This window comes from Ptychodera flava, chromosome 18 (assembly GCF_041260155.1).
Source record: "Ptychodera flava strain L36383 chromosome 18, AS_Pfla_20210202, whole genome shotgun sequence".
Taxonomy (NCBI): Eukaryota; Metazoa; Hemichordata; class Enteropneusta; family Ptychoderidae; genus Ptychodera; species Ptychodera flava.
This window is the reverse complement of record NC_091945.1, coordinates 23,656,895-23,683,286: the sequence shown is the minus strand read 5'-3', so window position 1 is coordinate 23,683,286 and position 26,392 is coordinate 23,656,895. Positions and strand designations below refer to the sequence as shown.

Here is a 26,392-nt window from a genome sequence, read left to right as displayed (position 1 = left end):
CTTAAAACAAAAGTTAGTATATTTCTACATGAAAATAACGTACATGAAGTAAAGCTATAATTATTGCAGCAGTTTTTTTTTTCGATGTATTATTTTGTTAATAAAATTCGAAAATGGTCAACGTTTCAGTGCTACAGGTCTAAACATATAAATAATTTGTAATAATCCTGACAGTTTCTTGTTAGGTTTTCTAGTCCGCGAACGATAGAATCATGTCGGGATTGCTTCAATAACGAAGCAAGACTATTGAAGATTTTACCAAGGACGGATATGTCTGCTTGAGATTCGCATGGGTCAAAGGTTATGCAAATTATCACGAGTCGGGGCGCTTTATTTAAAATGCCCTTGCCAATAAAATAAAGGCGATTTCGTTAATTAGAACGAAGTATAAATTAATTTCTTCTTTACGGCAAGAAAAACCCATCTTACGTCTTCCATTAACAAGTGGCGTATTGATACTTATTGGTCAAAGGCCTCACCATCGTAAGACTTTTCTGAGAGGGTATCAATTTAGTTGATACAAATTTAATGGACGGTGGAAGATTCACAAACTGTTAACGAAAACTTCACACGCACAAGGCCGATAACTAGGCAAGGACACGGGCATCTTTTAGCTAGATTTATTCGCTACAGAAATGTTCCTGTTTGGTACATCAATATGTCAAAATGACCTCACAAAAATAGATAAAAATTTGAAATACCTTATACTGTGCTAGGTTGCGGTCACATTGAAGACTGTATTGTTTGATTTTTCAAAATTTTCCTTTTAGAATTTTATTTCGAAGCAATACATGTAGCTGTGTTTTCTTGTTGTACTTACCGATAGATTTGCGTCTGAATTGTATTCTACATACAAAAACGATCTATGGTTACAGTTCAACTTACAAAGAGCACGTTTTGGTGAATCTAGCAATGTAAGGCTTCTTGTAAATAAATCTGGACATTTTACTGGTGTACCAACAAAGAAGCAGTGAGTTGAATATGCTCAGCGTTATTCACTGAACAACGATTGAATGAAAGATGATTATTTCAGGTATCCATTACCTAAGAAAACACTGGACCACTGTTTCAATCATAGTTGGCATCTGAACTTGTCCAATGTAATTCCTTGGTCAGCAAATAGTGGCATGTCAACACTGACATACGCTGCATTATATAAATGTAATTTAGAGCCAGTGAGTGTAAAATTGAATATCTTATAAAATCATTACATAAAGAGATATTTGAGCTTTAATCAGATAAAACATAAACATTTAACGCTTCCTTTCACGCCAATAGCCAACACTACAATAAAATATGCATGTTTAACAAAGGTTTCCAACGTTGCTTAAAGCATTGTTTGCACAAGGGTTGAGTCAAAGGATATGATTAATCATTAAGTCTAATTCTCGGACATATTCGATATTTCTGAAATGTGCACGTCGTCATCTATTTTTAAATGACGCTTCTCAACAAGGGACCGTGCCATCCGAAGAAATGTGGATAGGTTCCTTATCTCTGGTAAGAATGATTTACTTTTTCATTTGCATTGTTCGGATCAGTAACTTGCGGTTATTATACACCTACGTCTGTAACCTATGGAGTTTCGTTGTACAGTAAGTTTCGGTATCAGAGGAGTCGGAGTCCAATAACTTTGACGCGGAGTACAATAACTTTAATAATTTTAGGTGTTATTGGACACTATTTGACCTTTGTTCTCAAAACACCTTTACGTCAACACGAGGAAAAAGAAGATAATATTTTACATTTTTTACAAAATTATATACTTCTTAACATTCAATGCTTCACAAAATAAATCATGGTCAGTCCAAAACCGGTGAATTTGAGTGAAATTATGCGGCTGACGTAAAATTTCTACCATGTGCACTGCGCAGCGCGGGTTGAAATTTCGTTCTGTGCGCTTAGCGGACGCGCTTAACGTGTTCCCAGTCTGCTCGCGATCGCTCAGTACAGTGCGCGCGAAGCATCCAAAACATGCCTAAATTTCGACTTTTTCAGGTAAAGTTGAACTATTTTAAGGTGTATTATAATAAGGTTATTCACAAAATACCGGGATTTATGTCCTAGTGCATCGTACGCTACGGTATTGTCCGAGACGCGGAGGGTCGAGGACAATACGTCCGCTGCACGATGTACTCGGACATAAATCCCGGTATTTTGTGAATAACCTTATATTAGTAGCATCAAGAGCTGTCGTTATTATCGTTTTTCATGAGTTTGACGACACATTGTCGGCGATATACGAATAAGCAACAATTCAGAAGTCTATACCTTATGGTTATCAACTTGAAAGTTTTGATTCCTTCCAATTTTTAAAGAATTCGAAGAATTAATGTTTTAAAACATTCTTGTCCAGTGTCATGTGAACAGAATAGGCAATTTTTACTTCGCTCGTATGCATTTCACAAGTTTGATCCGTCCCTTCAAGGCTAAACTATGAATTTATACTCAGCTGACAATTTACTCAGACGATTCAGCAATAACGTCATTGATTTAAAAAGTATGACAGAGTTGGACAGAAACTAAGTATCAAACAGCCAAACCTGTTTCTATTTTGCACTGTAAAACAACGTTGTTACTCAGGAATGTATGGAAATTATCGTAATTAAACCTTTGCAATGCATTCTTGATTCAAGAAGCCATCCCTGCAAATACATTACGAGACAATATAACTAACTCAACTCGTCGTCAGTTGTTTTAACCCGGTGACAAACGGCATTCTGTATGTCCGAGCACAGTAGACCACTCGATCTCTGATTGACCATAACAAAATCTCAAGGCAAAGGTTGACTATGCATTATTTAGAGACACGCCTCAGAGTCCTGCCTCTCCTTGTCACTAACAACAGTATAAAAGCAAGTGTACGCTTTATCCATTTCGTTGTTTGTGACCTGCCGTTTCATCATCAAGCCTGTGACCCTAAATGCAACCTCGTTGTCTCTCTCTCTCTCTCTCTCTCTCTCTCTCTCTCTCTCTCTCTCTCTCTCTCTCTCTCTCTCTCTCTCTCTCTCTCAAAACACCCATTGAGTCACCACAGTTAAATTTTTATCATTAGAGAAAAAGAATAAACTATATTGCAGCATGAGTATAACCAGCAAGAAGTCAGCAAATATACTCTTTTTAATCAAGCTTTGAACGTTAAGCGAGTGAGCAAAAACTAGATGAGTGAAATCAAATATAAATTAGCGAGTGTTCTTTGTTGATGTGATGATATCATATATCTACAGACTCTAATAAACACTTGGCATATGGCTACAGTTGTACTACAAGGATGGGTAATTATAAGCAGGCCTTTTACTCCGCCTTTGTCAGATATTGAGACAGTTAAATTGTGATTTTTACTTTAAGAAAGAACATTTTAGTGTTTTGTGTTAAGTAAGCTGTTTTTGTTCCGCAAAATGTGTATTCTCTATGGCTTTGATCTCAACTAGGCAACATTAGCAAAACACTTGAAGAGTTTGCGTAGCACAAGCATACTAATGCTCTTTCTAATATTGGAGGAGAGTACAAAATACCCCTTTTCTCCATTCTGAACAACTCTCAAGAAACAATAATTACTGTTACTACCAACAACACTCATAAATTATATGTGTGAAATCTAAGATCAACCACAGACCCCTTTCAAATCTGACACCAAGTGACTAAGTGACACTTTAGCGCAATGGAATTCTAAGTGGACGTCACAGTTTACTTCGAAAAAGAATATCAATGCTGAAACCAGTACTGATATACCTTTATTCATTTCTATTTTGTTGTTAAATAGAACACTTAAAGGTATACTGTAACCTGTTCTAATTTTGCCACATTTACCATGGAAAGAGAAAATCTAACCAATCACAGATTTTAAGCGGGTGGCCGCTTTTTAAAGACGGCACCCTCACATGGCATGACATGGGCATTTTGGAACGCCCCTTTGACCATATATGGCATAATTACAGGTGACTGTATACCTTTAAAACAACTTTAAAATGTAGAATAGAAGCAAGGTTCACCTGAAATAAAGGTTGAATAATGGAAAGGCATACAAAGGATTAAAATGCAATAGAAATGGCAACTTACCTGTTAATTGTAACTTTCAAACGAGAAATGTTCTGCTGATGCAGTTTTACACTGTAAAACTTAATTTTTTTTCCGCGACGGCAGAAAGTTCAAGGGAAATTAGAGTATTTCTACACGAACTAAGGGACAAAAGCCAACACGTAAAATAAATTGGTGCCTAAATGCCACGAATTGTAGCAACAGTGCTTGTGGATTGTCACAAGGATTTCGAAAAGTACATGAGGGTGCATTAGATGCGGAAGATAGGGACAAAGCCTTAACCGTGAACAGAGAATTGCGACAGAAAAGAAATTTAAGCACTTAGTTCTTGTCATTAAGAGACAAAATATAGCTGCATATCGTGAAACCATAAAGCAGAAAACTTAAAGTATTTTCTCTAGATATAGACATGTACCTATAGACATGTACAAGTTCGGGTTGACATACCTGACACTGGGAAGCTGAGGTCAAGAAAAACAATAAATTGCTCCTCTCTAAAGTAGATGATATTGTCCTACATGTATCATCAGATCATGACACGTCACATATTTCTGATGACAAAAAGAATGATTTTCATAGAACTATATTCACTCCATGTATAGATGTGATAATATTTTTGCTCTTTAATTTGCTTTAGAACAGCTGCCTTTATTGAACACTTTTTATTTCAGGTACTAGGAACATTACATTTGCTGAAGGTCTCATAGCTTAGTTTTTACAATTTTGTTGGCTGTTCATAGTACTGTATCATTCACAGTGAATATAAAAAGGATTAAATAAAGCTTTTAAGATTTGTTTAAACCTTGCAAGCAAGCAGCCCTGGTCACTGGGATTTGGTTTTACGAAAAAAAGCATCACGTTCAAAAAACAAATATTGATTAGTTGCTAGTGATGGCGCAGAGCATAATTAATTACAGTGATAATTTAGATTTGAAGTAACGGTCAAAGTGAAGAAGAAAGTAATGTAACACTGATAGGAAAATATATGTGAAGACAATTTTAAATTGAGAGATTCAAGTCATCAAGAGGCCAAATATACAGTTCCCAAAGAAATGCTTAATTGCTTATCAGTCCATGTCAAATGAAAGGTGGCAGGTAAACTGTTGTCGTCCACTTTTTACCATTACCGTTTGAAGGCTGCATACACACATCAATATACAATGCCGCCAACCATACAGCATCATTAGTGCAACACAGCCTGTCTAAGAAGTCTGCTATTGATCTCTAATATGTGGCATGATGTGTTGTGGAAATGGTCGCTTAGTAAGCCTTTCATGTCTTTGAACTCGTCCGCACTATAAAGATTTGTTTCATTTGACCACTATGTGTGGAACTATCTCTTCTGTATCGACGTCGCCGCACTTCAAGAACACTAATACACAGATCATATACCCATGCCATGTAACTTGAGGGGTCAACTATAACACTACCCAAGCCGTGCACGTTTCAGTACGAAAACAAATTTTGGCACGGGAAAAACTGATACGTAGTGCCCAAGAAATATCTGGGTAAGGCCCCTGCTAAGAACGTGACTGTTGGCATGCATATAGATTGTAAAATTGACTGACAGCCAGGTCGCCGGATTTCAATATCATTTATACACCTAAAATCAACAGAAAAAGACAGCAGAGAACAGTCACTAAACAGATAAATGATAGAAAACAAAGATTTGCGTCAAATAAAGCGTATTTGCATGTATTGTGGCTGACGTCCTCGTTAGAAGTTTTGAGTTGACCATCATATTAGATGGAAGTTCAAAAACAGGCTCTTGCAATATTTCAAAATATTTGTATAGGCAGAGATCAGAGTGAAGATAAGGCAATCTGGACACATGTGATGAGGCTAAATTCTCCTGACCACTCCTCGCTGTATAACACACTGTCGTGTCATCTTTTCTTAACATTTCACGTGTTTTTATCTACTGTTCAGTTGTTTAAATTCTGAATACTATCAATGCAATTTTAGGCACCCCTCCATCAAGTGTAGATATTTAACTTGATACACCAAACGACACATATATTTAAAAGAATAATTACATCAAGTCATATTGATAAGCATTTACATTTTTGATATCAAACAGCAGAAGACATTATTTACTATCTCACTTTTTTCATATAGAAAGCTTTCTCACCCATCACAATTTCATTTCCCAGCAATATCATGTAAGTTGCTGAAATTTGTCTTTTAAAAAAAACTTATTTCGAACTCCCCTGATCTGTTTGAATGATTTCTTATTGTTATATATTTTAGCACCCTGTCTCAAAGCAAATGAAACTGCATTCATAGGAAACGTTTTTTCTTCAAAGATATATTCATGTCATGACTATGCTGACTGCACTTTAAATTCCACACAGCTATGAACATTTACACTTCTAATAAATATCATGTATTTTGTTTTGAGTGTTATTTTACCATGGAAGTACATGTGTTTCTTTCATGTTACAATCACGTTAATCACTGTTATGAAAACAATCACAGTGAATCTGCCAAGGACTACACAGCCCTTAAGATTTGTGCAAATCTCTGAAATCAAGCAGTCCTCGTAACAGTAATTTGGTTTTTCATAAACAAAGCATCCGGCTCAAAGGACTAGGACGGAGTAGTTGCGAAAATAGTTTTATATATTGATTTTTGTTGAAGGAAACAAACTGAACTCATCGAGATACAAATGAAAATCTATACATGGCCGGTACACGGCATTGTCACTTTTCTATTAAGCGTGCGATTGTAAAAATGGATGCAAAATAAGAAACATTCATGTAAGGAAATATAAATTTTTCACGGACCAGGATGTAGGTTTTCAAATTGTGACAACACTAGATCTAGTGACTCTGACAAACTTGTGAAGATTCTATATTTGACACGATTATATCAGTGACGAAATGGTGAACACCTTTGGAATTCCTGACGCTGTACTGTCACCTGTTCCGATTTTGCCACAGTTACCATGGAAAGAGAAAATCTAACCAATCAAAGATTGTAAGCGGGTGGCCACTTTTTAAAAAAAGCATCCTAAAATGGGTATTTTAAATACCAAGGAACGTCCCTTTGACCATATATGGGCATATTTAGATTGCAGGTGACTGTATACCTTTAGGTTTGAAGACGTGGAGCAGGAATATGGATTACTTGAGGACGATGTGCAAGAAAATATACACAAAATGACCACGAAAATAATAACAGAGACAATTCAGGTATGAAATGAGAGCAGAAGGGGAAAAGAAAATAAATAAATACAAATAATGAAAGATATATTTGAAGAAAATTTTAAATTGAAAGAATTAAATTCTTTAATTAATAATCAAGACGTTTGATAAAAGGCCGAATATATATAGAATTAAAAATGACAAATTGCTAATCATGCCATGTCATATAAAAAGTCGTCAATTAGTTAACCATACCTCGTGTAGGGTGCATACACAAAATACATTTCCGCCTACTTTACCCCATCAATTGTGCAATTCTGGCTGTCTAAGAAGTCTGCTGCTATTTGTTAGGTTAATCTCTGTAAGCTATGGCATGATGTATTGTGAAAATAGTAGCTTATCAAGCTTTTCATGTCTTTAAACTCGTCACTTGATCACTATTGTTGAGGGACGTTGTAATATGATCTGCTCTGCATCTGCGTTGGAACTCTCATACACAGATCCTATACCCATATCGTGTAACTTAAGGGGTCACTTTCAATAGTGCCAAAGTCATGGGCCTCTCAGTAGGCAATGCAAACTTTGCACAGCTAAAGCTAATACATATTTAAGCTCCCACTGAAGACCTACGAAATGCTCTTAAGCTTCCCGAAGATAAATGTTGCCATGCGTATAGATTGTACAATCGACTGAGAGCCACAATACATTTCAATGCTCTGTCTGAAATAGAATAAGAACCGCCTTATAGGAACACTTGTACCATGAAAACAAAGGATGTTGATAAATGTTGACACGGGATTTCTCACTATACGTGTATTGCTTTTCAAAATACTTCTCATTTATCGATCTCCCGAGAGAGACTGTGTTACATCCAGGATGATGAAATAGGCTAGCTCATATTATGTCTAAATGCAAAACATCTACCTCCATTTTTTATTGCTTTCCTTAAAGATACATGAGAACATAACTGCGCATGCTGTGTCTGAATCTATCAAAAGAAGGTAGTTTATTCCCTTTGAGACAGGGTGCTGATATATATAACAATAATGTAAAGGTTTACATTATTGTGTAGACAAATTAAAGTGAAAGTGAAAGCAAACTTTTCATGTCGTTCATTTTTTATAATCGTTAATAGGGCTAGTATTAACTAATTACAGTCCTCGTTCGTACTTCAGTCTGTGTTGAAGCTTAACTTACAAATATAAAGTCAGTTTATGTTTAAAAATTCATACCTTCTCTATGCTTTTGGAAAGGCTCTTCATATATATTTAACATTTATGGCTTTTTCTCTGCAGCTGAAGAAATAATTTCATTTCAAATTCAGTAACACGGTATACCGAAGCTTATTTGAAAACACACACCATGCAGTTTAATACTTGACATGGGACAAGTGGACTTTGGAACCAATCGGTTCCAACTACCAGCAGAGAATTGTGTTGATACCCCTATTAAGAGCTTGACAAGAATGGTTTGAGGTTTGATGAAACACTCACTGCAGATTTAACACAAATGTTATGCTGCTTGGTCATTTGCTTGGACTCAATATGAATGAATGTATTTAAGTGTAAAAAGCTTTATGTAAAGAGCAAACGTCATTTCATTTGCTGTACCGTCAACTACTCAAGTTCAATGGACAACAGTCGAGTACTATAAATTAGTTGTCTCAGAGTATTGCAGATTATGTACAATGGCCATTTCCAGGTACACGATTTGAATGAATAATACATTACGAGTTTGCATCTCTCTCTCTCTCATATATGTATGTATGTATGTATGTATGTATGTATGTATGTATGTATGTAGTATAACGTCTATAAAAGTTTCATACAGCATATCATATTACCATGCCCTGTCAGTCGCATTTTAATTGGTCGAGCTGAACCACGTGACTGACTGAATACGAATAATATAGTAAACATTTTAACTTTTACGGCTAAAACGTAAATTGTGATTTGTACAAAGATCATAATCAATCATAATGGAGCCCTTACGAGCCAAGGTTAGACCCTGTTTTTTATAAAATTCTCCGTGTTTTTCAAATTCTTTACAGCGAGCGTGACGGTGCGTCTCGCTCACTTACAAGTTCTGGTGCCCGTTGTCTTTAGCGTGGGAAATTTTCGTAAATTTTGATAATTTTCTTTTGTTCGTTGATAATTTAATAGAAATAACGGACTGCGCCCTGATAATCAATGTTTATTTATGGGCGCGGGCCAAAGCCAAAATTAAGCCAAAATTAACGAGCTCGGCAAGCCTCGCCCGTTAATTTTTGGCTTTCCTCTCGCCCTGTGCCCTTGCCCGTTATTCCTACCATGGAAGTTTTCTGTCATAATTGTAGGATAATATACTTGTGTCTCTTGGGACTTTCAAAACCTATTTTTGAAGTTGTGCAAGTTTCAGCAGTGATCATGTGACTGATCAACTGAATGGGTGAAAAGATCTACTAATTCTTTATCCGAGTAGATGGACACCTTTCCGGTTGAAATTTAGAAATTACAATGTTGAGATGTATCATTTGCTTATCTCTAGAACACTAAACCACATCTGACTTCCACTAGCGCCGTCACAAAGTGAACTGTGTGCATAACTTTCCATTCATATATAATTTCTGCCAGTAACATGCAACGAAGGCTGCAGCAAAATAAGAATTAATATGAAGCCAGATAAAGCGTTTGTAGTCACTGCAGCGTTCAATAAGTATTTTCTGCCGACAGGACAACTGTGAAGTTGTGTACATGAGATGGAGGACCTGGAGGGCTCCTCCTTATGATGTGGAAACAATTGAAAACTCGACACTTTCACTATGCTATTCGATAAGAATAAAAAAACTTGTCATGAGTGAAAACTTTTGCTCATCCCTTGTTTATTCGACGTCGTGTTTTGAGTATGCCCCTTAGAGTACATGGTTTGAGTGACCTCTTTCATTCTTCTGCTGCCAAGTCGTAAAATATTTTACGACTCCTGTATATTATCATAAGCTATCATATTGTGATATCCTTTTTATTGGCTTGTTTCAGGCCATTCGTATGCAAATTTTCCACGTCATTAACCAAAGAATGCTATTTACAGCATTCCGATGATCTATTTACGTACAGAATTGGCTGTTTATGTTCGCGCGTTAAATACTTCAAATACAATAACAACAAATGTTTATAAAGCTGAACGTTTTAGAATCAGAAGTAACATATAAGGAAGCATAGTTAGACGCAGAGTCTGAGTGATTCACGATTGGTCAGAGGGGCTTTGTAAGATGTGTAGTTAATTGCACCGGCATGTAGCCGAGAATATTGCCATGATGAACTGTATTTCCCTCTCGCGACAGGGCATTGAATGTGAAGTTGACAATTTTTCGTGTAATTCCAGTATAGGAGTTGTAACAACTTTCCAATTTGCAAAGCAGCTACGGCAAAGCTCTGCCTTCCCTGTTTTCAGGAGCCGATCTACTGTTGTCGTTGGGAGACTGGGATACTCCTCTCAGTTACAGGTCGGATTTGCGTTGAACTCCTCTGGTGTTGTCATGTCTCGTCTTTGTTAGATGCTTATTGTAATGGAAATATTGCCCACTTTCATCTGCCGGTGTTGGTACGTCAACTAACTTGGTTTGTACTGTATTCTTAGTTTCCTGTTAGGTGGCAAGATTGTGTCCAAGATCAAGTTGGATGCATAGGTATCAAGCCTGTCAGCTTTCATTAATTTAGCTTCATAATCTGGAGTCGTGACCTTTTACTATCTGGGTCAATATCATCATAGCACTTTGTTTTTTGACTGTTTTGTTTCGGCAACCTATTCTTCACTTCTTTTTAGGATTGCTCTTCCAAAATAATTTTCACATCGTCATTGGCATCGCTCAAATACCGATCGGTTGACCTCTGGTAAGTTTTTAAAAATCTAACCTACAATCTTACTAATACTAATTGCCACTTTGTTGTCATTTGCTGTGGCAAATCTAGCAAGTACTCGGCTCAATGCTTGCAGGTTGAATATTCTTTAGGTTACAGTATTCTTTTCCCGTTTTCTAATGCTAGTCTTCAAAACCGGCAACCTCAACATCTCTCGACGGAAGCAAGTTACGCAAATATAGACGGCTAACATAAACCTAGCAACGCTTCGATTGTAACTGTGGTTTAATGATCTGCCCTTGCCGAGATATCATTTTCAAGGAAAAATAAAATTATGAGTCCAGAGTTTGAAACAAGACAGATCTGACCGTTGCAAGGATAATTTTCTCACATAGATAGACTGCTTCAGGTGGCTACGACTCGCGACGATTTGCAAACAACAGGTAGTACCAGCATGTTTACTAATTTACACAATATTCCTTAAATTAAATTCTTCACCATGGTTTTCTATGCCAGCATGATTTAGTGGCGGGTGACATGATTTGAACTATTTTGTCGGTCCCATAAAGATCTTCCAACATTTCCTAATTGTAAAAATATACTGTGGTAACTAGCCCGTTTAGAATCCAATCCTGAATACTTTGGAATCTGCAACGATTTTATAAGGAAAGGAAACGGGGACTATTTAAGCACATTTGTACAGTGTCTGGAAGAATACGATTCTTTATTTCGCTGCATTCAGATGAGTAATCATTGGTACATAATTACATTAATAACGTTATCGACTATTATTAGATTAAGTGTCATGTAATATACTTTCTTAAAAGGTAAAACCGCACAGTTATTCGCTGTTCCTGGCCGCTATGTTGCACAGTTTGAAATAGTTCAGCCTGGAACCTTCAAGTTTTGCAGTCACTGAAGAAATAATTCCACCAGGGACAAGTACGATTTTGTACTGATGGAGCTGGAATGAACTGAACAAGTACAGCTGTATCATGGCGAACATTGCCCCCAAAGCACCTGTGTCCACCGATGCTGAATGGTTGGAAGTACAAGGAGCTGACAGGGTAAGGATGATTGGTGTCCGGGATGCTGAAGCGATCGAGCATGAAGACTTCGGCTTGCATGAATACATCTAAAGCGCACTGCATGATCAACAGGTTGAAAATAATGATCGTGACTGTACGTGTAGGTATATTGTACTGAATAATCTTGCTGGACAACGTGGCGTGGCCCTGTTTGGCACTCATAGGACACGGAGGGAATTCTCTAGGTAACTAGGGTGGTAGCCATCAGGTATGGCATAGTCACTCTTTCAATCTCGGTGGCCTGGTCTTCCACAGGGACGCTCTGGAGATCTTGGTGCATTTTGACTTTAACATTAATGAAATTCAAGAGGCACATTAGCAGCCATTTGATGACCGCGGCAGTTTTAACAAACGCTGAAAGAAATAGAAAATGTGCAGGTCAATATTACGTCATCTAACAACGTTACTCGAAGGTGGCTGTTGAGATTTATTGTAATTTTATTTAATAAAAACCGTCATTTTTAAAACATACATAACACATCAAGTCAATGCCATATTCATCTGCGCTGATGATATCGTCATTTTCATGATGTCTCTCTTGGAATCAACGGTTTTCTCACCTCCATCGAAAGCTCCAAGAAAAGCTGTTTTGAGGACTTCAAGACATTCATCCCTGATCGTAGTGTCCGCAATTTCTGCTTGCATGTTACTCAGCTGATAGTGCTATACCATTTATCGAAAGATGACTTTAACCTCTACTACGCTATCACAAGACAAGTACGGAAGGATATGGACGGATTAATTGTGTCTCCTAGGGTAAACCAATGTCTCATTTGGCTTGTTCCTCTGATTATAAAGGCAGCTAATAGTTCGTTAGGCCTGATGATGTAAGCCATCCTATGACTGGAAGAGAGTTGCAGTATTGATTTCTTCGTATTTGGCAAGGGGCAATCCAAGGGTTGCTACGCTGTCATTTTGAAATCAGGCCACATGAACGTCACTCATCCTTTCAAGTTATTGATAATCATATTGTTCATTAAATTATGATCGTGTCCGTGATAAGAGTTCAGCCAGTATGTTGTGACACTTCCTTTCCCCTGCAAAGACGAAGAAATACACGATTTATTCGTGAATACACACCACGAAGCTATAGTTCTTTTACCGGTTCCATGATGCAGTGCGTGCCGGGATATACAAAGCACCACATTACGCATAGAACCTATTAACCGTAGGGTACAAACAGGGTATGTTACTCAGAGAATTCTGTGGCAGATTACACCTTGCCTATATTTTCGTCGTTGATGGTTGGAATATACAAAGGATATTATTTGGCATTGTAAACTTGTGTCATTCTTCTATAACAATCCGTTTTCCAACACAAATCAGTATGTTTTTGTTCTTTTGAGTGTATATGCGGTGTTCAATATAACCACTGCAATGCATTGTTTGATAACCGGGAAAAGGTCTATTGCATGTAATTGTCGACTTCTGTCAAAGACGACCTGAATATACCATGGGCCTTATCTGTTATGTATTTTTGTTACAAATATTTCTCTTCTGAATAAAGTGTATATTAAATTTTGTAGTCTTGACGACCATATAATTTCGAATGTCAATGTCAACATAAACTATCGTTTCTTTAAAATGTTGACGAGTATTGAGTAATTATACCTCATTTTCTTTTGCTTACGAAATATCATTAGACGTTTTCCTCTCGAAGCAAATCAGGAACGTGAAGATTAGAAAACAAAAAATAGAATTGTAGATTATTATGTTGATACATCACGAGAACATTACAGTTAAATACCTTCATCTCCACCTGTCCACGCAGTTCGACCTCAAATCCATTAAAAGTATTCAACAGATTGACTGTAGGAACACTGACATGTATCTTCAATGCTGCAATCGGATAAGTGGATATGTTTTAGTGCCTTGAAACGGACCAAACACGTTTTCATCACTTTCCTTTGGTATAAGCGAGATGTTTCGTGACTTTAAAATAGTACGAGAGTGGACTGTATGGGCGCAGGGGATGTATCGCCTACTACGACTTTTAGAAACAGTTAATCGTATAGTACTGCAGCTTTTCTGCTGAGATCAATGGTGATCAATGGGTCATCAAACTAAATGCAACTATTGAAGTGCAGCTGTAACAGTCATCGCAGTCCTGAAATTTATCTTTTTGTCAATAACGCTACATTAAACTACTACAAAACATTGTGGAAGTGACAGTGATACCACGGCATTACAACGAGCAGTTTTTTATATCTTTGCAATGTTTCTGCCTTTGTGACGACTGCAAGAAACCGACGACAAGGAATTGCATGCGTTCATACAGAAAGGATAGATGGGATCCTTCTGACTTTCAGAAAACGTTAAACCACAGTGTTTTTCAATGAGTGACCCTCCGTTATATTGGTTCACTTACAATTTTAAATGGCAGTGGAATAAACGAAGCCCCGGCGCGATCGTACAGGAGCATTTGGTTGTTTTACCCCGTTCTACACACCATTCTATATATCACCTTATCAGTTTGCTATTCCCGGAAGTTCCTGAAACTCTGCTTTCTACCTTCCTGACCAACACAACGCCAATCGATCATAAACTGAGTCTCGTTTAGTAAATTACCTCTTTTAAAACCCATTCTTTTTCAATTTCTCATTGATGACGAGACTGTTGCTTGGTATGATTTGAATACAGAAATTTGCGAAGTCTCTGAGGTTCGGAGGTTTATTTTTGCTTTGTGTCGAACTGACACTAACTCTCGGCTTATATATACTGTTACATTCACTGTCGACCTCCAGGGAAAGATTTATTAAAACATTGATTTTTTTTTCACTTACGCAGTCCGTTTGATTCCATTCTCGACGCGGTGTTGACAGTATCGCCAAAGAGACAGTACCGGGGCATCTTCAGACCAACAACGCCCGCACACACGGGGCCTGAAACAGGATGACGCTGATATGTAAGGATTTTATACTTAAGTTAATTGATATCTGGGGTGCAAAAAAAAAAAAAACGGTAGAGTAGATTTTTCAAGATTAAAAAGCTTTTTTCATTATGAAAATTATTTTGCACAGCCACCTGGTTTTATCATTTCCTTGAGGCAATTATAACCGATGGACTCGGCAGTTGAGGAAATCTATTATCCATAACCTAGAATGGCTTCCCCTAACAGACAAATAATTCTTGCATAAAGTATAAGTTTCTATCCAAATCTGGGCATTGTTCAACTTCATTCTTACTAGGGTGTCTGAAGTTTACAGCTAAAGCTCTATCGATCGACATAACTTTGAAGGTATAAGCTTTCACTGAAATGTGACTTTTTATGTAGAAACCAGGGCCTAAGAAATCACAACCTGGTTTGCAAGTATAACTTTGCAAAATATTGTAAACCATTGGGCTTGATAATACATTTCAGCTACAATTCAGTTATTGATGCCACTACTAGCTCAGTAATTTGCAAATGTTACCTGTGTGTATGCCGATGCGCAATTTCATGTGCTCGCCCGGACGATGCCTGATCTTGAAGGTCTTTACAGCGTCGAGTAAGGCCAGTGACATCCGGGCGATTTCGAAGGCATGCATGTTCCCATTCCGCACGGGCAATCCAGATACAACCATGTAAGCATCGCCGATGGTTTCCACCTAATGATGAAACGTCAAAAAATCAATTTCTTCTCTTCTTTGATACTGTGATTAGCAACTTACTGAAATGATTTATCTTTTACTCGCTTCCCTGACGAATAACCCGAATCAATACTTGGACTATCGATTACTCTGGTTGTTGCTCGTTTTTGACGACGAAGATTTCCTACTCATTCGTTCTATTCCAATCGATGGGCCCATGCTTGTTTTGCCCATGGGGGCTTCCCTTATTAATTTTGTTAATCGGATTGTGGATTGACTTCTAACCTTGTAGACATCGAAGTGATCGATGATTGCATCAAAGCACGTGTACAGGTCATTCAAAAGGTCGACAACCTATAGATAGAATTGAAAGCAAAGAAAGATAAGCTAACAGTTGAGGATAGCCTTTACTGAAGTTCATATTGATTCACCGAATTGATCTGACACTCGAACCACTATGTCAATACAAAATGAAATCACTTACAAGCTTTTGTGATTCTTAAAAACTCGTTTTAGTACCATTGTGGCTTTAATATTATGGGCAGACAAATACAAAATGCACATTGATTCTCGTCAGTAATTATTGCGTACGAATGGAATATGGAATATAAAACTATACTAGCAGTATTCTTTAGCGTATGACCAAAGGGTAAAAAATTAGTTACTTTGTCGTTGGGGTCAGAGAAAATGTTAATGGCTTCAGGTAAAAACATACATAGTCTTTGCATATTATCGAACTAATGTACATGTAACTTTACTCAAACTACACCAATTCGATTTAAAATGTGCACTTGTACTGAGGACGTAACCCATATCTACCATATAGATGCAAAACTGAAAAATGATCCGCTCTACGGACATGATTCTTAAGGGAACAAACCTGATAAGGCGTGCTACTCGCTGAAAGGGCAGTAAAACCTACGATGTCACTGAAGTAGATTGTGACTGCATCGAAATTTTCGGCCTCAACTTCTTGGCCTCGTTTTAACTTTTCTGAAACAGACCTGAAGAAACAATGTAGAACAAGTCGACTTTGAATATAATAACCATCTCTCAGTACTCTTAACGAGCGTGATGTCATCGAAGACGAGAGTTTCACTCAACATAGCGCTAGTAACCCACGGAGCCGATAGTAAACACGACTCTTCGATGACGCCACAATAGTGAGGACTACTGGGGTATTCTAAATTTTTAAATACAAAGACCCACTATTTGTTATTCCTAAGAAAAATGCTTTCGCATGCGATGTCATTATTTGGGCTGGTATTGTTTCATCGTGGCGGATGAAGTTGTTCAGTTCAAGCTGATTCGAGTCACGATCGCACGCTCCAATCAAAGTGGGCGAGCAGTATTCTCGCACAGTCTTATTCACAGTCTTCTATGGATATAGCGGTCATCATTGAGGACAGGTGAAGCACAATGGCTTGGTATCGTGGCATAGAATGACCCCATTCTACCGCTCATAAGCCATTTCCTTGGCATCAGACGACGTAAGTTGACACCGTTTGTACATGTGTGTGTGTCTGTCTGTCTGTCTACGTATGTATGTATGTATGTATGTATGTATGTATGTATGTATGTGTATGTATGTATGTATGTATGTATGTATGTATGTATGTATGTATGTATGTATGTATGTATGTATGTATGTACAATATAAGCAGATTCTCGGCGATCACTTATGCTCCTTCTTTAACCAAGTTTGGATCGATATATTACAAAATCCAATTACCTTGGAAGAAGGCGGTCGAGTAAATCTTCAGCCCTCTTCTTTTCTTCTAAATATTGCGAAGTCCTTCTTTCAACCAATCCTTCTAAATTGTTGGCATATTGTTCCATTCGGGCAAGTAGGTTATCAAGTATGTTGTCACCTTTCTTCCTATATGAGCGTTCATGAAAGCATGTTGAGAGATGAGAAATTGGAAAAGATGTTAAATGTGTATTTTTAATAGCTTCGATATGTATTTACTAATAGAATTATAGAAAACAGTAAAAACGGCAATAGCTGTTATTGAAGGTTTATTGCGTAAAAGGAATTTCTGATTTGCATAAACACCTTCCATAAAAAAGGTTCTGAACTTCTTTCAATTTTGAAGTAGGCTAGACAGTTGATCCCGATGAAGAAAGAGTTCATGAGATATTACTGTACAGATGTTTAAAATGCATGTGTGAAAGTGCCAAAAATCTATACTTACGAGCACGATATCTAACAGGTTTATTGGAAAATGGCAAAGTTTGTGAAAATGGTACGCGATAGAGCCTCGGAGTACTAGGATCTGTCACTGCTAGCAATGAATTACTCTTCTAATTCATAGTTAGTACTGGGAATTGTGATACGCCCATGCCCAGCTTGCCTTTTGGAAGCCAGTATTGGACTTCTGCTATATCCAAGGTAAACATATGGCGTGAACAGCGTGAAGTCGCTTTCCATTAACTACGCGGGTGCAGAGAATTTACATGTACGTTTTCAATATAAGAGAGTTAGGCTTCCATCTGCAGGATTATGAAGATCTGTGACTACCTATCGCCCATTCCTGTTTACACCCTTTGTATAATATTATGAAGGATATTCTGATTTTCTTTGTGATTGTCATATGTGTGGAAAATGTGAAAGCATGCTAAAGATTTTGCATCACACACTAAAAGCATTAGTTGTTAGTGTGCTTTGCAAGATTATAGAACTATGATATACATATGTAAGATTGTATGGACATTGATCACCCAGCAATTTTTATATTCGTAAAGAACCTTGTTGACGTTCATAAGCGAAATTACCATACAAGATGGGAGAACATAACAAATAACAATGACATATTCAAATAAAGCGGTAGGGATACCGCAAGAGGCCATGATCCGAGTAAAGTTTGAATGGTTCACTTACGTTGCGGGATTTAATTTGCGTACTATAGACTTGATATTGGATATATCTGGACGATCGGCTGGATCTTCAGCCCAGCATCGCGTCATAAGGACGTCAGCCTCACGGGGACACTCCCCGTCACCTACAACAGGCCTGAAGGGCGGGTCCTCTCCTGCCCTGACCTTCTCGACGATGTCTAGGAGAAGAGAAGCATGTGTAGATTTGTAAAGTGACCAGCAGGAAGTAGTAGGCGTGCGATTCGCATGGCAAAAAAATGGCACGATTGAGCGCAACTGGCGATAGTAAGCTGTGTATCGCGGGTATACATACACTCTTTGACACAAAAATACAAAAACTTCGCATTTTATTGGGTTGTCGTGTACGTATGACGTAAGCCACGACCAAAGAACATTTTACGTTTATATGTACTAACAACGAAGTTAAGGATAATCAGCTATCACATTCACCAGCATTCGAGAATATGCTTTTCACTCTAAAACAAAAATGCTATAAACAATGTTATATCAGCCTACAAAGGACATGAAAAGAGAGCAAGACATTACAAGAGAGGGACAACTAGAGTGTTCATCGAGAGATAAATGCGTAGCAGGATGGATACTCTAATATTGAATTTTGGCATACCTCGGGGAGACAGGGCCATATCGTTTTGATGAAATGTTCCACATCGGATGGCGATCTCCTGCATAATAATTCCAAAGGCATAGATATCTGATTTGGGATTCCCACTGGGAGGTATCTCACCGCGTAGCAGCTCTGGTGAGCTCCACAGGACCCCTGTTAAAGGAAATTTATCAGAAATGTACATTTAGGTACTGATTCAAAACAATCTCAGTTTACGAACGATTCAATAACCTTTTGTGACTGTCTCTCAGTTTCAAGGAAATGCAAATTCATATTTCACTTTGTCTTTCCATTTATCCGCTTTAATCCCACTAAGGCTGATCTTACTCTCCCGAATACATATATTTACGTTGCAAATACATTTTTTTCATTGTCTTCAGTTAAGGGACATACGTATGTAAACCATTAACATAAAAGGTTGAATTTAATCTCAGTGATTGATGCTGTAAAATGTGCCATGCTCCATATTAATTTGTACACGAATACCTGGTATAATTCGGTTTCGGCTTGTTCCATAGTAAGACATTCATTCATGTACGAAAGCCAGTTTTCGATATAAGACCTGTATACTATGGTCTGATGTATAAGACTGTATTTTTAACAAGTTATATATTCATACTCATATATGCAGCGTGTTCATCCTCCTCGAAGTCACTGTACATGCCGGGTCCGCCATTTTCCACCATAGAGGGAGCCTTACTCCTGATGTCGTACAATCCGAAGTCGGTCAACTTCAGCACAAACCGACTGTCCACCACACAGTTTGAAGATTTGAGGTTGCCGTGACATTTCAAAAAGCTGTTTTGAAGATACTCTAGACCCTGTGGCAAAACATCACAATTCACTGAGATTCATCTGGAAATTACTTAAAGATGATGGGGATTCGAATTGTCAAATGTCATTAGAGTCACGGTCTCCAGATGCTACTTACAATATTGCATTAGGAGAAAAGGGTCAGTGCATCTCCCTATAGTAATTAGACATAGCGTTAGAATAGTTAATCGGAGAGACATCCTAAGCCTAAACTATACATTTCCTGCCAAACTGTTACTTTCAAAGTATAGCTATCTCTTAAAATTCTATAAGGTTAATTCGTGGCAAAAACCGATAGTATGTGCAAATGTGCGCGGCTACAAGTATAGCTGACGTGTTAAGGGATACACTGCACGTTTGTGACTGATTTCTTCGCACGTTTTCAAGATATTAAATTTGATAACCTTTATGATGAGCAGATGTTATCTCAGAATGTTTATGGAAATAGTCCATGGCTGCTCTTGTACGAAATAGTGAAATCTGATTGATATCAAGAGTAAGCTCAGGGCGCCTAGATTTTTAAAAAACTATCAGTCTTCAGTCCGAGAATGCACTAAACCTAACAATCTGAACACATGACACAAAAAGACTTCGTAGCACAGAGCATGGCCCACTTGATCGAAGTGCATTATAGGTCTAAATTTGTTTTCAGACTTTGATTTGGTAACATTTTCATATGTAAACGTGCGAGGTTTTATCAGATCTCTACCATCAATTGGGGATAGATTTACGAGTTCTCTAAAAAATGTCACGTATATAAGTTAATCCTAAGTATACGCCAGCGAATTATTGGAAACACACTAGCCATACAATCGCAAAAGTAAGTCTCTTTTTTGAGGGAGAGCGGAAAAATTGAATCTCGGGTTATCTCCCGGCATAATACTGTCCAATTATAGTCTCCATGCCTATAGCCAGCCCGTCCTGCGAGGAACAATACATCAGCTAAACGTTACAGAGTTATTTAATATTTTGATTGTACTTATTATAAGGAGTCTTCCAATTTAAACTGTCACAATCGTACAGAAATCACGCGGAATTTAGCATTATTTCGACCACTGGCCATTTGCAAGACCCTAGATATGAACTACATCATCGATCATAAAGGTTCCCTTAACGTTTTACAAGATTGAAATATAGAAGGGAAAACTGTTTCAAATCTACATCAATCTGAACCCATACATGATAATGTTTTGCTGCATTTCAACACAACGCTGGCGTGCAAGTAGTACTGAGCTTGATTAAGCATATTGCATTTCAAAACGATATTGTGAAGGCATACCAAGCTTGTTTTTGGCAAGCTTGAAAGATTTATGGGCGGGATACCTACCTTGCAAACATCTAACATTAATGAATATCGGAACATCCAATCGAGTTTAATGGCGTCATTTTCGAGAATGTCCTGCAAAAAGTCAGATTAATTGGCTGAGGGAAAACATTTTAATCCGATTAGAACCCTGTAGAATTTTCCCGAGCATAGTGAGTTTGTATTTGACAAATACCTGAGGAAATTAAAACAACGAACACTATTTCACCAATTGGTTTCGCTGTTGAAGTCTGTGATTGGAATTCTTTACCAGCGATATCAAATGTGTAGCAGTCACTTGCTGTGTGCATATTTGCCTGGTTGTGCAAGTCAGTAAGTCTTCCTCTTGTCAACATGAGTTTGTGACTATATCTGTAGGACATATCACTGTTTTGTCCCACTTGCCCTTTGCTTTTTTTTCTAATGGAGTGTTTCCTATGTGACCTTCTCGCAAATGTTCGCGCCCTTTCATCAATGACAAGAGATTAAATATTTGTCCTCTGAACTAAAACAGCAAGCAATCAGCAACACCTTCTTTCATTCAGCATTCTCAAATACCCCCACGTGAATCATGACTGAAATTGGACCAACGTGAACCTATTACATCCTAACCCCCTTCGTTGTACTTTCAACCAAAGGTAGACCAATTTACCTCGAAGCGTGAATCCAACTTACTATGTTTATAAATTGTATAACAAGGTTGTATACAAGTCAATGAATTGTAACATACCTGTAAGCTGCCCTTTTGGCAATACTCAGTTATGATACAGCTCCTATCTGGTTGCTCAAAACAAGCACCAATGAATCTCGTTGCATTCACGTGACTCAAATCACGCATCTGCAGTCCAAAATAGACTTTTAATTAGATTTCAACGTTCGAAATTTTCATTTACGTGCTCGATAAGGACAGGAGAAGTAAAAGGGACTAAGACGTCTGCAGAAAATTCAAGATCTCTCATTGATATTTAGGAAAAGTTTCGAAAAGAGTCAATGTTTCTTCACAGCAAGTCTATGGGTGCATCCTAAGCTTGAGAATGCAAACATAACGTCTTTCAGAAGGTGCAACGACCAAATTTTAAACACTAGTGAAATACTTGAAATGACATGCATTGATCTGTCAAAAACGCAAGCCTCGTATCACCTGTTTCAATTCCAGCAACAGTCTGGGAGTCAACGCGATACGTTTGCCAGGAGATAGAAACTTGATTGCGTAAACATTACCCTGAAGAAAGGTAAAAATAATGAGATTGGATTATTTATCTTGCTCGCATTGAAGGTGTCAAATCGATGGTCTGGATTTAACAAACGTGCGTTGTGAAGGTTATGATTAATCAACAATATGAAGCCGTTAACAGAATTTGACGATTTAGTTCGATTCCCACATACATAATAAAATGCATCCTTATTTTACCGCCATTGGAATGTGATGATATATTGATTTACTTCATATAACGCCCTTGAAATGTGGTCAAGTGTGAAACATTTACCGAATACTAGCACAGTTCTACATTTACAAATTCGCGCCGATTGTAATTTCGTTCCTTTTTCACTTATTCATTTTTTTTCCACACAGAAAAACATATTCACGAGTTTCAGAGAAAATGCGACCATCACTTTGTGTTAATTTGCCTATTCAATCTCAGCCGATCAAAACTCCATCTCCTCCCAACGACTAATTTCACGACTGAGTGGCGCGAGTTTATCAGGTTGAAAGTATTTTCAGGCATTAGCAAATCGGCGCCAAAATGACTCTATGGCACACAGCAGCGTACAGGGTTGACTGAGATGTAATTAGTTTACACTGTGCTAACCTGAGTGTTCCCCTTTGAACGACACTTCGTATAAGCAAATGCATCCGCTGTGATTCTTGATTACAACCCTTGTAACTTTCAGCGCTTTTAGCCTGTCTGTTTTAAATAGCTGTTTCCTTTGCAGGAAATCTCGGACGCCGAGTCACTATTAATCACGAGCAGTATGCCAAGTATGTGCTTTCGCCAGATATTTATCGTTCAGGCATGTCCAGGCAAAAATACTTTCGACGATAATTTTCTAAAATATTCAGGCCTTAATTCGTTCAGCTTACACAGCTTACAGTATATTTCTTCAAAGAGTTCATGATTATTTGCTTTTGTATACGTAGGGACATAGAATTTGTAGATATTTGGCAGCATGAATGCAGAGGATACATTTTCTGTCTCCACCAAATACCTGTACTTCATGTTTTGAACAATAGCCAAGCCTATTGCTCTTACCTTGTAAATGCAGGTCTTGGTAAAAACTTGCTCTGTGTCGACATTTGATTTGAGTGACACTGCGGAGTTCTAAAACAGCATAAGAAACAAACAAAAACCCATGTGAATTGAGCTAATCGTTATCTTATATATATGGTAATAGCCGAGAAAATTTTTCGACATTTCTCTTTGCGCTTAATATAACTTCTTTGCGGAACGCCAACTAATGAATTGATCTCAAGAGTTTTTTATTTTGAGCAACAATTTAAAGAAAACTCATTTTTTCACTTGCGTCCCTTTTAATGACTCGAACACATGCTTTTGATATAGGCGCAGCAAGAAAGCAAGGACTTATTTAGGCGCAAGAAAAAAGCAGTAGCAATAATTGGTCAAGCACCCAAACCTAAATGATGGCAGTTTGTGCTTCACATTGAAAAACGCTTACAAAAGATAGAAGGTAGAATATTCTAAGATAGTCTTATTGTATATCGTTACTTGCTGTAAAAGCCAACATTATATATACAATTAGGACCTATAATATATATATATATATATATATATATATATATATATATATATATATATATATATATATATATATATAAGATAATTAGTTGGCTGCAAAATATATGTTCTATAAACCTAAGGCGTTCAATATAGATGAATATTTAATGTTGACATTCTACGTTTTATGCGAGTGGCGTTTTACAAGATTATGCAACGTAGTCCTGTGATTACGCTGTACTTTTATAAAACCGATTTTCTTCTCCTTGGTGGATAAACAAATGCGTGTTTTACAAAAAATTGCATACACAGCCATGACTCGTTAGTTTCTGTTACGTGTTTGGCATTCATAGACATTCTCATCTCAGTTAAGTTATCATGGGAACAGAAGTGATAGTAGGCTTTAAATTGCGGAGCATTCCATGGGGTGTATCAAATTCTGTCTAATGATAGGGTTGTCTTAGATAATGGGCATCTTAATTGGGTCATAGGCGTGCAGTGACAAGTTTCGACATTTCATATAAAATGCTTTACGAAAGGATTTAATGTGTTTATATTACTTAAGGTGTTCAACCTTCCTATGTTTTTTGTATTGGTTCTGCCCTTGAGAGTAATAAATTTTATTAACACTTCTGAAGTAAAATTTTACGGTCAGCGAGGAATGTATAAGCGATAATCTCCACAGACCATGTTATGAAGTCTGTCAAAATTCCTTACAATCGATAAAATGAAAAACATAGCTATTAAGCAATCAAAGAGCTCGTGTAAGACCTAATACACATCCTGATCCAACGTATCCAACTTCCTTCTATGCCGCTAATGTCTGACTCCGTTGGCATAGACAGTTTAGTTAAAGAAGATTAGAAGACAAATCTTCTTTCTTCATGGTTTAAATCAATAAATAAGTTAGGATGTAGTTCACGATAGTTTAACTTACACTCATACTTTTGATATAATCGCAAAAGTTTCTTTCATCTTTCGCACGTTCTAGATAAATAATCACTTTCCGGGAACATGCCCATTGAAAACAATATCTCGCTAAACTCTAATTATTTCATATGTTTGTTACCATGCTTTTGAAATTTAATCAATGCAAGTGCTAAAATAACTCTTCTGTAATTCAAAAAATACAAGTTTACAGGCGACGATAGGACTGTTCGTTTCACTACTCACGGCTCTTTACCACTTGTCCTTTCCGTCAATTTAAGCAAGAACCTTCTAAATGACAATAGGATAGACCAGTGAAAACAGATTTAGGATACTATTGCTCTCACAAAAATTACTTTTTGGATAAAAAGGAATGCGTGTAATGCTTGACATTTTCAGAAAGGTTTGAAGTATTTTTTCTGTCGTCAACGAAAGAAAATAATTTGTACAAAACTGCAAAATGGACGAAAGAGAAAAGTATAATTGACCCAGAGACTACCAAGGTGATCACGATGTTGCCAACTAAACATGACTAGCATTTAGCTCCGCAGGTACTTTGTCATATTTATTGTTTTGAAAAAAACAAAGGATCCACAAAACTTATATATTCCCCGATTCTTTCTTTCTGCTGAATTTGATACAGTATGTCTCTACTTCCACCTCTCTCGACAACGTGTATCTTTGCTATCATGTCGGCATTCATTTGCTGATAGCATGTGCCTGAAAAAGCTAACATGGAGCTATCAAAAGTTGTTGAGAATGACAAAGATGACAAACGTCTAGGAGTGAAATATCTCTGTTGGTAAAGTGATGGAAAAGGTGCTTTCTAATCTAAACTAATTTCCACAAGCATATTTACCTTCATCGTTGCTTGAGTAGCTCCCATCTTGCCATGCAAAATAATGTCATCGTAACTTACTCGCCATAGCATGTTAGCGACAGCTTGTTGCAGTTTGTACTTTCTGCGAAGAAAAGGAATTAAGGGATAGAAAGATATGTCTGAGAGAAAATCAGCTATTCTGAAAGGACAGTGCATCCCAAAATAGTTACTTAGAAATAGCTACTTAAACGGTGTCCAGCGAAGTATTTATTTTATCTTCACAGATTTGATCGAACAATATATATAGAAATTCAAAGCACGTATTTCCGAGATAACTGTAACACTTTGCAAAGGAATAATCCGTATTGGAATTCACAGGATTTTCACCGAGAAAGAATCTCGGAGTAAGAGTTTGAGTCTATTGACTTCACCAAATGAATGACAGCGATGTGAAGCCGACCTCTTTATTCCTCAATTCAGACCTCAAACGCAACAATAACTAAGACCCATGTGGTGCTCCATGTGAGATGGCGAAATTATGCGCAGTTTGTTAAGGCCTTCAGACGTCTTGAGAAGTGAAAAGTAAGTCGCTTGAATGAAAGAACATGCCAGAA

The 26,392-nt window shown here is 37.4% G+C and overlaps 1 protein-coding gene across 5 annotated transcripts in view; it reads right to left on the bottom strand.

Moving 5' to 3' along the window:
• Window positions 1-11,725: 11,725 nt before the first annotated feature.
• Window positions 11,726-26,392, bottom strand: part of LOC139117203 (atrial natriuretic peptide receptor 1-like) — a 178,859-nt gene continuing 164,192 nt past the window's right edge. For 3 of the 5 annotated variants that reach the window (XR_011548478.1, XR_011548477.1, XR_011548476.1), the window contains 16 exons: window positions 25,818-25,920; window positions 23,549-23,617; window positions 22,438-22,518; window positions 22,027-22,134; window positions 21,321-21,392; window positions 19,800-20,001; window positions 19,181-19,333; window positions 18,560-18,734; window positions 17,411-17,557; window positions 16,559-16,682; window positions 15,964-16,032; window positions 15,522-15,696; window positions 14,892-14,990; window positions 13,856-13,947; window positions 12,669-13,145; window positions 11,726-12,462 (listed from right to left, as the gene is read on the bottom strand). Coding sequence is in view for 2 of the 5 variants with exons in the window: in XM_070680102.1 (XP_070536203.1) it covers window positions 13,050-13,145; window positions 13,856-13,947; window positions 14,892-14,990; window positions 15,522-15,696; window positions 15,964-16,032; window positions 16,559-16,682; window positions 17,411-17,557; window positions 18,560-18,734; window positions 19,181-19,333; window positions 19,800-20,001; window positions 21,321-21,392; window positions 22,027-22,134; window positions 22,438-22,518; window positions 23,549-23,617; window positions 25,818-25,920 (1,765 nt within the window). In the remaining 3 variants the exon portion in view is untranslated. Of the gene's footprint in view, window positions 12,463-12,528; window positions 13,146-13,855; window positions 13,948-14,891; window positions 14,991-15,521; window positions 15,697-15,963; window positions 16,033-16,558; window positions 16,683-17,410; window positions 17,558-18,559; window positions 18,735-19,180; window positions 19,334-19,799; window positions 20,002-21,320; window positions 21,393-22,026; window positions 22,135-22,437; window positions 22,519-23,548; window positions 23,618-25,817; window positions 25,921-26,392 lie in introns of those variants that run through there. The other 2 variants (XM_070680102.1, XM_070680101.1) reach the window with 1 other exon arrangement.